Source organism: Scyliorhinus canicula, chromosome 10, assembly GCF_902713615.1.
Source record: "Scyliorhinus canicula chromosome 10, sScyCan1.1, whole genome shotgun sequence".
Lineage (NCBI taxonomy): Eukaryota > Metazoa > Chordata > Chondrichthyes > Carcharhiniformes > Scyliorhinidae > Scyliorhinus > Scyliorhinus canicula.
The window spans coordinates 93,792,827-93,810,520 of NC_052155.1; the positions used below are offsets into that span (position 1 = coordinate 93,792,827).

Here is a 17,694-nt window from a genome sequence, read left to right on the forward strand (position 1 = left end):
AACCACTAACCTCACACACCTGCTCTATTCGCCATCTCCGCTTCACTCTCCTGCCAATATTCTCGATCAATCATCATCATACTTCAAATTCATATCTTCTCTTCATCCTCACAAATATAACACTGCTACTAACCTCACACTTCTATCTCTCCCAGCTATTGAACAATGACAACCACATTGTTTAAATACATTGCACCACACTGACTAACACACATATCTCCTTTGAAATGAGACGTTGTACACGACCGCATGCACAGCAGCTAACTGGTGAGAGACAGGCTCAAATACATGTCTTCATTCACTATATATCTGCCAACAGAGCTGGGTCATCTGTGTTTTGACCCCAAAGAATTTAAAAAGAAAATTTATGTTCTTGAATAATTGCTTCTATAAAGTTTAGGATTTTTAGAATTGAGGCCTAACTGCCAGGGAGCTGATCTCTGATATTGATTAATAGGAGCTTCATTGTTACTCACAAATTTTGTTTTATTTGTTCAGTAGAAAACAATCAAATGTAAAACTGTGGCGTGAATCCTAGTCTTTTGGCAGAGGATGGAGTGTGAGCCTGAAGTACACAGATCACTGACTCCCTTCCACACCTTTCAAAGACACAGAATGAAGAGTCTCCCGCCCAATTAGCGGCTGTCCAGTGGGATGCCAGGCAACAACCTACGAGACGGGTAGACAAAGCACCCAATCAGGTCTCCAGGGCAGGGCGCAGGTGTACAGAGGGGTCAGGTTGGGAACTGAAAGTCGGGAATGGTCACCTGTTTAAAGGCATCCTGGCACCGGTCGGTGGCAGCTACACAAGAATTAATGGCCGAATTCCTGTTCAGACCAAGAAGACTTGTAAATCCATTGGGCTATTGGAGTAGCAGCAGGTAAGAGCTTGTTATTAAATTTAATGAGTATTGTGGCAGCAGTGTACTATTCAGGACGCTTGCCAGAGAGGATTCATTTTAAATACCTCTGTCTCATCCCCCTTATGAATGATAGGTTTTTCATAAAATACCTTTAACTCTCTCTGTCTCTTCATGGCTGTAAGGCCACCATCTGGTACAGAGAACAGTAGGATTAGCTGTTGGACTAAGGACCACCGCACAGATGGATGATGACTCCTTTTAAGTCCTCCTCCAGGCTGTGAGAGATCAGCGGCAGGTCTTTCTGCCTGTTGACAGGAAGAGGAGGTCTCCCAGCCACACCAAAGCAGCCTGGATGGAGGTCACAGAGTTGTTGAGCAGCCTTGGGGTCATCCACAGAATAGGGCAGCAATATGGTGAAAAGCTGAATGATCTCTTTCGATCTGCCAGACTTGAGTGTGTAACTATTTTGCAGATGAACTTCAATGGAAAGGTGTGATGTATGTCAAGTATGTGATCATCGTGCCCTGGCCAAGTGCACAAGATGGCAAGAAGTAGACATGCCACTCTTCATGACAACATGGGGGATTCCGGGGTGAGGGGGTGGTGGAGAGAGGTGGTTTATAGGTTTAGGTTAACAAGGATCATTGAGAATTGTTGGCTGCCGGTAATGGAGATGTCAAGAACAAAATGAAAAACCTCAATTTTGATGGGTTTCGACTTTGGAGATTTGCAGAATTAGTACAGGAAAATGTTCTCAATGTTGAAGATGCTGAGTTCTAAACCCTGGTTAGCAGCTCTCAATGGTGTCAGTGTGTGTTATTGGTGAATGTTTTTCGGTGAAATCATCACACATGATGATGATGCCCTTCATAATCTTTTGTTTGTTTTCCCCACAGGTAAAATATCAGCAGCTGCAGCCACTAACCCCAAGGAATCAATGCTAACCTCTCAGGAGAAGGAGGACGTCTCAGAGGGTGCAGCATCACATCCTTCTTCCTCACCTCGCTCCAAGCACAAATACACAAAACTTGATGGGATTGTAGGAGGTGGATCTAAGGAATCCACACTGGTGAGAGCCAGTCACCAAACCAGGCATCGGAGACTGAGATAGAGCACTCTGGCACTTGGAGGAGTGTTGGAGATGATCTATCTGCTGAGCCCCAGGCTAATGACGAAACGCTGGAATCATCCTTCAAGTGCTGGACATACGGCATAATATAAGTGGAGACATGGAAAGTTTCCAGAGGGGTTGTGTGCTCGGGCATGGACAATGGAGAAGCCCACCCAGACCGTGAGCGCTGAGATTAGCCTGTCCTCAGAATGTGTGGCTTCCTCTATTGAGAGACTGGTGACTGTCGTGGAGGGCCAAACTCCCTCCCTAACAGCACTGTGAATGAACCTGCACCTCAAGGACAGCAGAGGTTCAGGAAGTCAATTTACCACCACTTCTGAAGGGCAACTAGTGATAGGCAAAAATGCTGGCCTAACCAGTGACGTCCACATCCTGTAAATGTTTTTAAAAAGCTGATCAGGCACTGGCTGATGCATTGTGACTTACACTTCATTACCTTGTACCTGAGCTCCAGTACCCAGAACCAAGGAAATAGAGAGGCCGGCACCTAGGATCACAGCCAGGCCTTGGTTCTCCTCAGAAAGTCAGGAAGGGCCAAATGGTGGCAGATGGGCATTTGCTGTTAGCATTATGGGACTCCTCGCAGGGCACTTCTGATGGAGACAGTTACTCCGCTGCCCCTCTGCCATTACCACAACTGCTTCAGAGTGTCATGGCAGCAGATGATCTTCCTGCCACTGTGCAGGAGGCTCCCACCACGCCAGGGTTCTCATGGCCTCAGGCGAACAGAGGACGTCCTCGAAAGTCATCCCAGGCAAAAGGGTATAAGGGTCAGCAGCCTGACTCCAGCGTAGTTGATGATCAGAGGGAAAGCACTACACCCAGAACCCGGAAAAGATTGAAGAAAAAATCTCATTAGTCACACATGTTCACAAGGGTGTTTGCTTAGTTTTGTTAGGTCTGAGATTTCCTGAGTTCTTTTGTCAATAAATAACTGTTCTTTGCACTTGAGGCTCTGTCCACTGTGTTATATTTGTGATGTGCTGGTTTTGATTTGGATGGACTGGGAAGGGATTTCATGCTCTTGTGGACCCCTCTGATCAACCTCATTTTGTACATCTACATTAACACATGCACAGAAGATCCTGATGTTGAGGAGCGAGAGATACCAAGAGAAGGTGAGTGCAGCTAAAATGGTCTAGTGAATCAAAAAGATTGCTAGTTAAATCTGCACATTATTAATAAATCCCTCGTCTCCGTGGCATCTAAAGTATCCTATGCATCAGCTTGTGCAGCTGGCTAGTGTGGCTCATCCTCCTCCTCATCAGACTCCTTGTCAGAGGATGGAGCTCACTCCATTAGATACTCCTTTGCCAGGGCTTCCCATCTGTTGAGCGCTAGGTTGAGCAAGGGGAGGCAAACCACATCCATAAGTGAGACTTGGACAGGAGAGTATTTAAGAGCATGACCTAACCAGTCCAAAGATCTGGCATTGGAGCTATGGCATCCTTTGCCTTTATAATCCATTCACAGTACAATGCGTCTGCATACCTGCTGCTGTTCTCTCCCCTCCACGGGCTCTTGCTCAGTAACAGGCTCCAAAACATCCTGAACCACAGGGCCCACCTATTCTTATCCTCTCCTCCTTACTATGGGGGGGAGCCTACTCCAGAATGGATAATGCCCACTGGGACACTTATCTCAGGGTCCAATACTGGGGTGCAGAAAATTGACTATCTCCAGGTGCCCTTCCTTGATCTTCCAGTGAAGGCTCAAAATGATTATTAAAGCAACCAGCAACACTAGCAAACTCTCCCAACTTCTCTAGACGACTCATCTGTTAAAGTAACCCATTGACCACTGGCAGAACTTTTATCTACATTTACAACACATCCTTACATCTAACATAATTCCCTCCAAACGTTTACCTGTGGACCTTCTGGAAAATGGCATGGAGAACATAAAATCTTAGTTTATTGGCCTGTTAGCAAGGTTAATAGCTGGTTATTCAGTGTTTTAAAAAGGTGGGTGGGCTGCCAATTTCACCGCTCATTCGACTTCTATATTACTGAAGGCCGGACTAACGATCTTGGGATAGCAACTGGGGCTGGATTCTCCGACCCTCCACCGGGTCGGAGAATCGCCGGGGCCCGGCGTGAATCCCGCCCCCGCTGTCTCCCGAAGTCTCCGGCACCAGAGATTCGGCGGGGGTGGGAATCGCGCCGGTCGCCCCCCCCCCCCCCCCCCCCCCCCGGCGATTCTCCGGCCCGCGATGGGCCGAAGTCCCACTGCTGTAATGCCGGTCCCACCGGCGTGAATCAAACCACCTCCCTTATCGGCGGGACTGGCGGCGCGGGCGGGCTCTGGGGTCCCCCACGGTGGCCTGGCCCGCGATCGGGGCCCACCGATCCGCGGGCAGGCCTGTGCCGTGGGGGCACTCTTTTCCTTCCGCGTCGGCCATAGACTACGCGATGGCCGACATGGAAGTGACCTGCTCCCCTGCGCATGCGTGGGGATGACGTCAGCAGCCGCTGATGCTTCCGCGCATGCGCGGACTTCCGCCGGCCGTGAAGTCCCTTCGGCCCCAGCTGGTGTGGCGCCAAAGGCCTTCCACACCAGCTGGCGGGACGGGAACCACTCCGGTGCGGGCCTAGCCCCTCAAGGTAAGGGCTTGGCCCCTAAAGGTGCGGAGAAATCCGCACCCTTGGGGGCGGCCCGACGCTGGAGTGGTTCACGCCACTCCATCCCGCCGGGCCCCTCCGCCCCGCCGGGTAGGGGAGAATCCAGCTGCAGAAGTCAGCACGCCAGACTGTAAGTAAGCGTGTGAGACATTGGTAGGCAACAGTCCCAATTTCCTAGCATAATATTCACCCTTTAACTTGGTAATATTTTCAAGTCATGATTCATTTATAATCTGCAAACATGACATCCATCAATTTAATTCCATATAATATTGTAATATTTTGTTAAAAAAATCAGTTTTAATATTTGATTTGAAGGACTTTACTTTAAGAATCTTTCCCTCCCTTTCTAGATCCTTCCCATCATATGTTTCCTTCTCCGGTATTGTTTTACTCCTTGTTCCCACTATCTTCACCTTACCAGCTACCATTCATGTAGCTATTACACCTTCTGGAATGCCTTCTCTTAACAAATGTTCCTTGTTACTGCTGCCTGCTTTCCAAAACTTCTTCAAGCCTTTTCCTTCATCCAATTTTTCCCCTTCCTTCTTTTCTCCGTCCTATTCAGTGTTCATTCTGGAATCACACATTACAGAAAATGTCCCAGACTCCACCATTACCAGCCCTGGGTATATTTCATCCCACCTACAGGACAGACCCAGCAGAGGTGGCTGCACAATAGTATACATTTGGGAGGGAGTTGCCCTGGAAGTCTTCAATGTACTCCGGACCCCATGAAGTCTCATGGCATCAGCTCAAATACAGGCAAGGAAACCTCCTGCTAATTAGCACATACTGCCCCCCACCCCCTCCCGGCCCTGCTGATTAGCACATACTGCCCCCCCTCTCAAGCTGATGAATCAGTATTCCTTCATGTTGAACACCACTTGGAAAAGGACTGAGGGTGGCAAGGGCAAGGAATGTACTCTGGGTGAAGGGCTTCAATATCCATCACCAAGAGTGTCTTTATAGCACCACTACTGACCAAGCTGGCTGGGTCCTAAATGATATAGCTGCTAGACTGGGTCTGCAGCAGGTGTTTAGAGAATCAACAAGAGGTAAAAACATACTCAACCTCATCCTCACAAATCTGCCTGCCACAGCTGCATCTGTCCACAAAAGTATTGTTAGAAGTGGCCACTGCTCAGTCCCTTAGAGACAAATTCCTGTCTTCACATTGAGAATATACTTTATTGTCTTATGTGGCACTGCCACCTTGCTAAATGGGATAGATTTTGAACCATGAGGCATTGTGGGTCATCAGCAGCAGCAGAATTGTATTCAACCACAATCTGTAACCCCACTCTACCACTACCACCAATCCAGGGATCAACCCTGGATCAATGTAGAGTGTAGGAAAATATGCCAGGAGCAGCACCAGATATACATAAAAATGAGGTGCCAACCTGGTGAAGCTAAAACACAGGATTACTTGCATGCCAAACATCTTCAGCAGCAAGTGATAAACAAAGCTAAGCGATCCCACAATCAATGGATCAGATATAAGCTCGGAAGTCCTGCCACATCCAGCCATGAATGGTGAACAATTGAACAACTCACTGGAGGAGGAGACTCCACAAATATCTCCATCCTCAGTGAAGAAGGAGCCCAGAACATGTGTGCAAAAGATAAGCTAGAGGCATTCGCAACAATCTTCAGCCAGAAGTGCCAAGTGGTTGATCCATTTTGGCCTCTGCTGGAAGTCTCCAGCATCACAGATATCAAGAAATGGCTGAAGGCACCGGATATTGCAAAGGCTATGGGCCCTGACAAAGTTCCAGCAATAGTCCTGAGACATGTGCTTCAGAACTTGCCGTGCCCCTAGCCAAGCTGTTCCTGTACAGCTACAACACTGGCCTCTGCCCAGCAATGTGGAAAACTGTCCCAAGTATGCCCTGTACACAAAAAGCAGGACAAATCCAGCCTGGCTACTTATCATCCCATCAGTCTATTCTTGCCCATCAGTAAAGTGATGGAAAGGTTCATTAACAGTGCTATCAAGGGCACTTTCTTCGCAATAATGTACTCAGTGACCCTGAGTTTGGGTTCTGCCAGGGCCACTCAACTCCTGATCTCATTACAGCCTTGGGTCAAACATGAACAAAAGAGCTGAACTTCAGCAGTTAGGTGGGAGTGACTGCTCGATATCGAAGGATTCAAGAGCTCTAGCAAAACTAGAGTCAATGGGAATCAGGGCTAAAACACTCCATTAGTTGGAGTTATACCGAGTACAAAGGAATACGGTTGTTGGAGGTCATTCATCTTAGCACCAGGCCATCGCTGCAGGAGTTCCTCAGAGTAGTATCCTAGGCCAAACTATCTTCAGCTTATTTATCAGTGACCTCCCTTCCATTATAAGGTTAGAAGTGGGAATGTTCGCAGATGACTGCACAATGTTCAGCATCATTCGCAGCTCCTCAGACAGTAAAGCAGTGTGTGTCCATATGCGGCAAGACTTGAACAATATCCAGGTTTGGGCTGACAAGTGGCAAATAACATTTGTGCCAAATAAGTGCTCGGCAATGACCATCTCCAACAAGAGAAAATCTAACCAACACCCTTTCACATTCAATGGCATTACTATTGTCACTTAATCTCCTAAAATCACCATCCTTGGAGTTATCATTGACCAGAAACTCAACAGGACTGGCCATATAAATACTGTGGCTACAAAAGCAGGTCAGAGACTATGAATCCTGTGGCTAGCAATTCAACTCCTGACTCCCTCAAGTCTGTACACCGCCTTCAAGGTACAAGTTAGGAGTGTGATAGAGCGCAGCTCCAACAGTACTCAAGAAGCTCAACACCATCCAGGACTAAGCAGCACGCCTGATCAGTACCCAATCCGCCACCTTAAACATTCACTCCCTCCCTTCATCAGGCAGTGGAGCAGTGTATACCATCTAGAAGATGCACTGCATCAGCTCACTAAGACTTCTTCAACAGCACTTTCCAAACCCAAGGGAAATTAGGAATGGGCAATCAATGCTGGCCTTAACCGGTGAAGCTCACATCTCTTGAATTATTTTTTTTAAATTTGTTCATCAGCCTTGAGAGCATTCTGTTGTTGCTTTCTGTCCGTGAGCAGCACTATAAATATGTGATTTATTCATACACAATCAAGTAACTAGCCTATCTGAAATGAAAAAATGAAAATCGCTTATTGTCACGAGTAGGCTTCAATGAAGTTACTGTGAAAAGCCCCTAGTCGCCACATTCCGGCGCCTGTCCGGGGAGGCTGGTACGGGAATCGAACCGTGCTGCTGGCCTGCTTGGTCTGCTTTAAAAGCCAGCGATTTAGCTCAGTGAGCTAAACCAGCCCCTGGTTTACACTGGTAAACCAGAGTAAGCCCCTGGTTTACTCTGGTAAACACTGAGGCACCAAACAAAGGAAAAATAGTCACAGGGTAAGTCATCATTACTTGCTTATTTATCTCTTCAGTCACTGATGACAATGACTTTGGCAAAGGCCTGGAAGCAGGTAGACTTTCCTCTTTTGTGGCATTCAGTTTGGAGTATGGAAGATATAAAGAATAGAGACAATTGCAAACGAAATCATTAACTTTAGAACTAAAATTTTACAGTCAAGTGGCCAGTTCACCGAAATGAAACAGACCAAGTTTAGTCAAGCATGAAGGAAGTTCACACCGAGTTGTAGAAGAAAATAAAGTGCTATTTACAATAACTATTATTTACACGGCATAAAAAATCCCAGCCAGTTCTCTCCTCCCTATCGGTACCCAAACTGGCTGACTTTATACAGTCTTTTAGCTATACGGTTTTAGAGTTCCCCGCCCCCTTTCACAGGGGAGCAAAGCTCACAGGGAGTTTAATCATTGCCACATGGTAAGTCCGGTCTGGGCTTTGACAACAAGCTGTCCAAGAAACAAATGAGAACTTGTGTCAAACTGACAAAAAAGTCTACATTGAATACATATGTGCACTGTGAGCCATCTGTGTAGTCCACTTTAATTCGATTAAATGGAAAATTATACTGCTGTGGAATGGAATTAGAAATTCCAATACAGGTTTCTTGAAGTTTGCAGAATGAAACAAATCAATATAAGGTAAAAATTAAAAAGAAATTGAAAGTGAATCCTTCTCTAGATTAACTTCCATCCAACCAATACATTAACTATCATGTATTTTTCATCAAATAAAACCCTTACACAAGTATACTGATTGGATTGGAAAACAGCGAGGCCTGAATGGGTCAGTCTGTTGCCCCACAATAGCAAAACAGAAGCTCACAGGTCAGATCATCCAGTCTTTTTCCTATGCACCTCATCGATTTCTCATTAAGAGCAGGTTTATTACTCCAGCCTTATTATTACTCTATATTAATTGTGGCATCAGGTCATTACCACCAAATCATGTACAGTACCTCAAATCATTACAACACCCTTAGAACTGAGGTAATGCAGTATTTCAGGTATTGCCGGATTTGGGGTTGGGCAGTTTGGGACACAGGCATTTTGGGTAAGGCCAGGTCAGGTACAGTCAAGGGTCAATTGAATAGCAGGAAAGAGTGGTGCAAGAAGCGGTGAAACCAGTACCTAGTCTGGAGCTAGATTGAGCCAACGCAGCACCTAGTTGAATTGTCCAAGCAGTAATTTAAAAAAAAATTTACTCAATTAAAATTGATGCATGGAACATGATAAAAATGTCTAGTTTTCGGACACTGCCAGTTTCATATATTTTATTTGAGGTACCCTGTCTGAAATAAGCAATGTTTAGGCTACAGTTAGGCTTTTATGTTCAGTTTTAGACATGTTCACCCTTTCACTCCTGGCTCCATGAGAATTACTTTGTTTATCGTTTTAAAAACACCTAGCTTTTGGTGGCAGTTTCCCGATGGCTGCTTAAGAATTCTGAGCAGAGCAAGCTCAGATAAATAAAGGGTAACTATTTCTACCTGTTGATGAGATTATAACTACAGGAGATGAATGATTTCAGATCCTCACCAAAAGGACGAGGGAATTTCCCAAAAGACTGTTGGAACATAAAATGCTCCCATCAGAAACAATGGGGGAAGGAAAAGCTGGGCTCAATTTTATAGGAGACTTGAATAACGATTAGATAAAGAAAAATTTAAAAGGTCAGAGGAATGGGACTGAGTGGATAGCTCTGTCAGAGAGCGAGCACAAAATCTTTGAATAGTCTTCGGTATTGTTCAATTTTAAGCTTCCATGACATTAAATATGTGGAGACAAAGAAAGTGAGATAGAAAAAAAAACAGGAATTCATAGAGTGGGAGACAGACAGAAGAGAGGAAAGACGAAGGAAAATGAATAAACCTACATAAAGAGGGGGTAGAAAGAGGAAGACAGATACAAAAATAGAAAATTAATGAATCACAATAACTTTATAGAGTGGAAGACATGAAGAAGGATCGTTATTTAATGAGGAAATGTGAGATAGACAAATATTTATTTCTAATTGTCTGTGAGCATGCCATGGGAAATCAATTAGTGTATATTATCAGTGACAAAAATGCTTCAGATTGGCTAGCTTTCTATTATCACAACAGGTCATGAGTGTTTCCAACTTGCAATTTAATTTTTCTTGAACTAACAGCAAGACCAGATAATATTGCCAGTGACTGTTATTGATTTTGAAAACTACTGCATTAACTGGGGAAAATGCTTTGGAGATTCCTCTCTATCCTCATTTTCAGTAATCTAGAAGATTGTGGTTGATGAGCCTGAATTTCGTTTTTGAATAACAAGCCATTGGCATCTGCTCCTGTACCTAGATAAAATGATTTTATTTACTACCTTGCAGTCTTACTGTTAGGAATGAAGATGAGGAGCGAGCAAGAAGAATGTCTCAGGAAGCTAGAGGAGAAAGCCTGCCAAATTGTGAAGAAAGGTACACTATTCTTTCACCAATTTCTTTGTACACGGAAAGTAGTCTTTATGCTATGCTCAGTACTATTGAAACATTATGAAACAAACATAGGGGTATTTTTACACCACACTGCAAATATTTTATGATTGTGACTCTGATACCCAAAGTCTATGTTGTAGCCCTGATATTGGAGCTTCAGCCAAACATGGTGGATAGAATTTAACTTTTGGTGCCGACAGAAAATGGATGGTAGAAGATCAATGGCCTGTTAGCTACCCACCAGATATTCTTCTCCGTTGGTTTCAAGAAAATTTTTTTAAAATGTACCCAGCTTTGCTATAATGAGAACAGATAATGTCAAAAATATACAGCGTCTGAAAGAAAAAATGTAGGTAATGTTTTCAGTATGATCTCTCATCAGAATTTAGTTTTCAGCCATTATGTTTCTTTGCATGTCATTGTGGCTTCTCTATGCTACCACAATCCTTCCCATTTAACAGCATCAAAGAAACTTGAATATTTTACAGTCATTCATTTATCAAACAGATAACAATTCAGAGGAACATGCATACCTTCCTCAATTAACTTCCCATTTGTTTTAATACCAGCAGCATAGCAATGATTGCGCTATTTATTATTTTGCTAACTATCCTCAACAAGAGGTGGTACGGTGGTGCAATGGTTAGCACTGCTGTGTCACGTCACCAAGGACCGGGGTTCGATCCTGGTCCCGAGGACTCGGGTTCGATCCCAGTCCCGGGTCACTGTTCGTGGGGAGTTTGCACATTCTCCCCTTATCTGGATGGTCTCACCCCCACAATCCAAAAATGTGCAGGGTAGGTGGACTGGCCACGCTAAATTGCCCCTCAATTGGAAAAATTAGAAAAAAGAGCTCTCCTCCTCAACTACCCTCAGCAAGTTTAAATTGGTAGCCGTCAAGCTACATGAGATTTTAATGGCTGTGTCAAACTGAATACGCCTGCACTGAAAGAATCTGCGATAAGAACAACGTTACAGATACATTTTTACTTTCAGTGATGGGAGAATTGGGCTGCTTCCCATAACCCACTCCTGATTTTTCTTTGCCATCTGTTTATGTCATCATTAAAAATGAAAATTGATCCCATTGATTTAAATGAAAAGAAACATGGGGTAGATTTAGAATGTGCAGATAATCCCCAATCGACCATTTTCTAAGCCTGCTAAAAGTTAGAATCAGTCTTTGGAGCTCCCAAATGTGGCTGAACTGTAATTAGTGGCATGAGTGACCAAGTATTGAGCATTTTATGTCACATTTTATGTGCATGTATTTCAATAGCGAGGTAAAGATTAAAGGATTGATTTTAACTTTTGGCAGAGGTGAATCATGGGTGGTAGCAAAAATTTTCCCCAGTATACATTTTGCCTTGTTTTCCTTTCCAATGTGAAAAATCAGCCAGAGTGCATACTGAATGGTAGATACATGACCATTCATTTCCTGTTGCTACTGAAAGGTAAAATCAATGCACGACTGTGCTAATTGGGTTTGAAAAATGACAGTCTAATGGGTGAAAGTTCCTAATAACACATCATACGAAATATTATTTTAAATTATTACTAAAATGTTACCATGGCAAAGTCTTGTGTAAAACACTTGTTGATAGAACTTTTTAACTCAGTCAAAACTACTGATTTATTTCCTGTGGACTCAGTTATTTGCTCTGAGAAAATGTATTTACTTTTTACTAACTTCCTCAATAAAACTTGTATTCAGATACACAAGTTTATTTAATTGATGTTCTAGGGGAAACCGTTGTTTCCAGGACATCACTGAACAACCAATAAGGCATTAGATTAATGGGATATTGTGTTCAGGATATTGAAGTTTTGAAACATTTTAGTGAGGTACATTCCTGGATATTATTGACCTATTTCTAAGAGAGATAAGGAGAATTATTCAATTATCCTTTTACATTCTACTCCGCAAGTATATTCAAGCTACATATACAATAGGATTCCACCCCTAATGGTATCATTAGTTTTACTTTAACCCAAGTTAACTAACTTCTTCCTTAACCAATGCTGATAAATAGGCTTGTGGGAAAGTAAACATGTAGTAGTGTGGAATGGTAAATGTAGAGATCATTTTTTTCCTTTTCTCTTTCCAATTCTAAAAATATTCTGTGGGATTAGCAAGAAATCTATGGCAATTGATACCCTGACATGGATTGTCCTAAATCAGCTATGCTGAAGGAAGAACATGGAATTTAACTATGCTTTTTGCAAATTTATAAAATCACACATAAGTTTTATTTGGTTTGTATTTAATACGACAGCAGCTTCTGGAAGCATGAAAAATTAGACATTGTTCATTACACATTTAAAAAGTACTAAGTGAGGGCAGCACAGTGGCGCAGTGGTTAGCACTGCTGCGTACGGCATTGAGGACCCGGGTTCGAATCCTGGCCCTGGGTTATTGTCTGTATGGAGTTTGCACATTCTCCCTGTTTCTGCGTGGGTTTCACCCCCACAACCCAAAGATGTGCAGGTTAGGTCGATTGGCCATGCTAAATTGCCCCTTATTTGAAAAAAAATAATTGGGTAATCTAAATTTTTTTTAAATTATAAAGTGAATTTTAGTGCTTCCACTGTACTAAACGTAAATCACGCAGGTGAGTTTCTTCAATAATGTAGTTTTGAATTTTTGCAGTGTATTTGCGACTTAGAATAGCCCAGTTTGCAAAAGGTCGCTTTAAGTGTCTTTGGGAAATATTTAATTTCCGTCACAGTGATTCATAATTGGTGTAAATAAAACATTTTTGATATGAAGCATTTCAGTATTGGTTTGTAGAAATTTAGAAGAATGGGATAAGAAAAGAGAATATGCCATAAGTGATAGAAATTAATTGGGTTGTAAGGATTTAAACTCAAAATTCTATTATCTGCTACCAGGGACCAAAAACAAATGGGTTGTTTGATTCAATTTCAGTTAGCCCATATTAGGTAGAGTTTGATTTCATGTTGCGCAAGTCAGTTAGCACTCTGTTCTGATTTCTGGCCATCCCAAGGAAGGATTTAAGGAAAAGAGAGAGGTTGGTTCTATTATAACTGAAAAAACAGGTAACTATTACACCTAAAAGTGAATAATTGAGTTTTTGTAAAAAGAATCTCCTGGACACACCACATAGTTAATTATCTGCATATTAGAGGATATTTCCACTACTCGGGGAAACTATAACCCGAGGCCACAGCCTCAGACTGAAGGGATAATCCTTTAAAACTGAGATGAGGAGGAATTTCTTCAGCCTGAGGGTGCTGAATGTGTAGAACTCTTTGCAGCAGAAGGCTGTGGAAGCCTATAACTGAGTGTGTTTAAGAAAGAGATAGATAAGTTGTTGATTAATAAGGGGTTATGGGGAGAAGGCAGGAGAATGGGGATCAGAAACATTTCAGCCATGATTTAATGATGGAGGAGACTCGATGGGCTGAGTGGCCAAATTCTGCTCCCATGTCTTATGGTGTCAGTTGCTGGAAAGAGAAAGATGTCACCTGTGTTTAAAGCCCTTAGATCCTTGAGCTTCAAGACAGTCATTCATTTCCCTCACTGGGCTATGATTGACAGCTTCCACAAACCCACAGATGTTAGCCTTGCTTCATTCATCTTCCTTCATGCTTGAGTAACTCTGAAGTGCTCGAACCACCATGTTAACAAACATCAATCACTTCAAAGAAAGATAAGTGCATTCCAATCATCCCCTTCACACTTGAGTGATTTTGAAGTGCTCAGTTGGAAATTAACAGCACTTAACTCTTTTAACTCTCAGGGACATGGGTGAGAAGAGATTGGACAAGGGAAGAAAAAACAAAGTCAAGATAGGAATAAATCAATTCATTGGGGCATGAACAGAATGAAGCAATAGGTCTACAAGGGCAGTCCTGCTTATAGATCTTGGGAAGAAGGGAAAAGCTGGTAAAATTTCAAAGCGAACGGGTAAGTGCCAGAAATGGCGCCACTGTCATTATGCCAAATTTTACAGACCCCCCCTCCCCCACCACCACCACCATCTTGCTATTTCACATCTTGCCATCATGGGATTTAGGACTCAAAACCTTTGAGTTGCTAGTTCTACATGCATAGAAATGAATATTATCAGAAGGTTGATGAATTCGCTTACATTTCGTGGCCTGCAATGGGAGGATATGTGTCATTAGTCATTGACTTCTGTTGGTCTCTTCCTGTCTTCATTCTTGCCCTCTGTTTCTCCAGTACACAGAGGCCTTTATCTTCTGGCAGTCTCCATGTGGGAGTACTTGCACATGTTCACCAGAAACCTGAGGGCCTTAGTGTCTGCATCAAATATTTCAGATATCGTATGAAACATAATAGCAAAGGTTATTAGCAAGAATCCCCTTGATAATGCCAACAACATTAAATTGTGTTAGCTGCACGCTATACCCTACCTCCAACAACTCTCAATCTAAGGCATTTTCAATGTCTGAAGCTCACTCACATTATCTAGATATGCATCGGCTCAGAAATTAAAACAAGATCAGCACTCATCACACCAGCTGAACGAAAATCCCTCTTCTTCTAACTCTGTACTGTAGGGATTCTATGTTTATATTCTATGTTGGTGGGGGCAGTGCTTTCAATAAGTATTTAAGCTGATGTTCGTCCAGTTTTGAAGCTACAGCTAAAAGTGCAGCATTGCCAGGATAATCATCATTATTACAATCTTGCTGATTTGATTCCGTTTATTAAAATCAGGCTCAAAAATAATTTAGAACCACTTTGAAAAATAGGTCCTTAATATCTTACACTTAGTCCTAGAAATACAAGCAAAGACAAACTACCCCTGGCACTGCCTGAGCACTGGCCCCTGGCACTGCCCCCTGGCAGTACCCATGAAAATCCCACTCTCAGAGTCCAAATATCTGTCTATCTCAGCCTTGAATCTATTCAACTTAGCAGCCACAGGTCTTTGGTCTAAAGAATTCCAAAGGTTTACAAGCCTTTTGAGTGAAGAAATTTCTCCTCATCTCATTCCAAAATGGCCATCCCCTTATCTCGAGGCTTCAGCCAAGGGAAACAACCTCTCAGCATCTACCCTTTGAAGCCCTTTCAGAATCTTCTAGGTTTCATTGAGATCACCTCTCATTCCTCTAAACTCCCGAGATTATATAGACCATTCTACTCAATGGGGTGAATTTTGCAGCCTCGTCCACCTCTGGAATCATAGCGGGCGGGGTGGAAAATTTGGCAGACCATTTCAAGGCCCTTTGACCTCAGGCGGGAATTTTTGGTCTCCGGGTGCGCGCAACCAGAAAATCCTGCCCAATTTCTTGTATCGGGCAACTTTCTCTTTCCAGGAATCGATCCAGTGAAACTTCAACACACCCTCCCTCAGGCAAGTATACCTTTCCTTAGGTCTCGAGACTAAAGCTGTATAAAGTACTCCAGGTGTAGTCTCACCAAAACCAATTTCCAATACAGTGCTAGGTTTTACTTTAAATTCTCATTACCTCAAGCTTTAGCAGTAGCTTTTTGTGCGGTATTTTGATCAAAGGCGTTCAGAAATGTAGTGATCTCTGTATGTGCATGTACATAAGGGGTTAATGTGTAATCAGTAGCACCAGATGATCACTAGAGGGCAGTACCAACAGGGGTATAAAAGCAACCGCATTGTGCCTCTCTCCCTCTCTTTTGGGTGAACTGTGACCAGGGCAGAAGTATAGATTAGCTGAGATGGTTAGTGTAGTTAAACATAGTTACTGTATTTAGATCCAGTTAACCTTTCTACTAGTATTGATATTAAAGTAAAGAACTCACGCAATTATTGTTATAGTTACTCAGTAAACCTTTTGTTACTACTGGACGACTTCAAATCTTTTTCATCAAGATACAGAAAACCTCATCAGCAAAGAAATGAGTAACATTTATTACATTCAGTAGTATATCAAAACATACTACAGAAGGGTAATGAAAGAAGAAAGTCTAGGTAGGACATGTTATACTGGAGATATCGATCCATCAAAAAAATAAGCAAGGTTATTTCATTTTTTGCCTGCTATTTGCCAGTTTATTCATATATAGGGAACAGTGCAATTTATTTTTATAATCAATTCTGTTATTTTCCTGGATGCTGATATGAAGGTTGGTGGGTTGTTTAATTTTTAGATCTTTTTGATTTATTATTTTTGAAAATGTTTTTCACTAATGCAGTTTGCCGCAGTGCATGGCAGTCACAACGTTTGTAATTAGCATTATGGCCTGGTGATTGGAATGTCCTTCTCCTGTACTCAACACACAGGATTTTCCCACCAAAAGGACATTTTAATGCAGGCTGGCAAGCAGAGAAATTAAAATCTCAGACCAATGAACTCTCACACATAGTTGCGTGAGATAAACACTGGGAAGGTAGTTATTTAAATAATAATAATCTTTATTGTCACATTAACATTGCAATGAAGTTACTGCGAAAATCCTTGTTAGCCTGTCTAGGACTTCAATTTCATTGACATTGAAGGGATTAATTCTCTTGCGATTATTAGTGATTGTGGAGTACATGTTGCTTTTGTGGCCCCGACTGGATATTTGCAGAAAGTAAGCACTTAAGGAATCATTTGCCATAAATTAATTTTAATTCCTAGGGGATTAGAAAATCTCCTATCTTGTGTTTAAAGGATTATGAGGTATCACAATTGGTAGATCTGGTATCTCCTAAAACTTGTAGCTGTACAATGCCTTATTCTGTTTAACATCTAAGGTGGTGTTATGTGTTCTGTTTTAACACTGTAACTGAGGAAGGATATATTGACCTTGAATGAAATGGAGTTTAGATATCACAGAATCATACCTGGACTCTTCTGTTTTCTGTCTGAAGACAGGTCCTTGGTGATTATTTACTGAACCCCCATGGCAAGGTGCCGTGATTTTGTTTTCTGTGGGTAGGGTGAGGGGGCAGACCTCCCAGTCTACATCAACTGAAAACAAGATCCCGCAGATGCTAGAAATCTGAAATAAAAACAGAAAATACTGGATAAACTCAGCAGACCTCACAGCATACAATCATAAAATCTCTACAGTGCAGAACAAGGCCATTTGGTCCATCAAGTTCGCACCAACCCTCTGAAAGACCACTCTACCTAGGCCCATCTAACCTTTGGACTCTAAAGGGCAATTTAGCATGGCCAGTCCGTCTAATCAGCATATCTTTGGACTGTGGGAGGAAACTGGAGCACCCGAGGA

The 17,694-nt window shown here is 42.7% G+C and overlaps 1 protein-coding gene across 6 annotated transcripts in view; it reads left to right on the plus strand.

The window, feature by feature from the left end:
- The window catches only part of rgs20 (regulator of G protein signaling 20), a 287,058-nt gene that overhangs the window by 238,596 nt on the left and 30,768 nt on the right, over positions 1-17,694 (plus strand). For 4 of the 6 annotated variants that reach the window (XM_038809356.1, XM_038809360.1, XM_038809361.1 and 1 more), the window contains one exon: positions 10,401-10,487. The exons of 1 other annotated variant lie outside the window; for it this stretch is intronic. In XM_038809356.1, the coding sequence (XP_038665284.1) occupies positions 10,401-10,487 (87 nt within the window). The remainder of the gene's footprint in view (positions 1-10,400; positions 10,488-17,694) is intronic. One more of the 6 variants, XM_038809357.1, reaches the window with a different exon arrangement.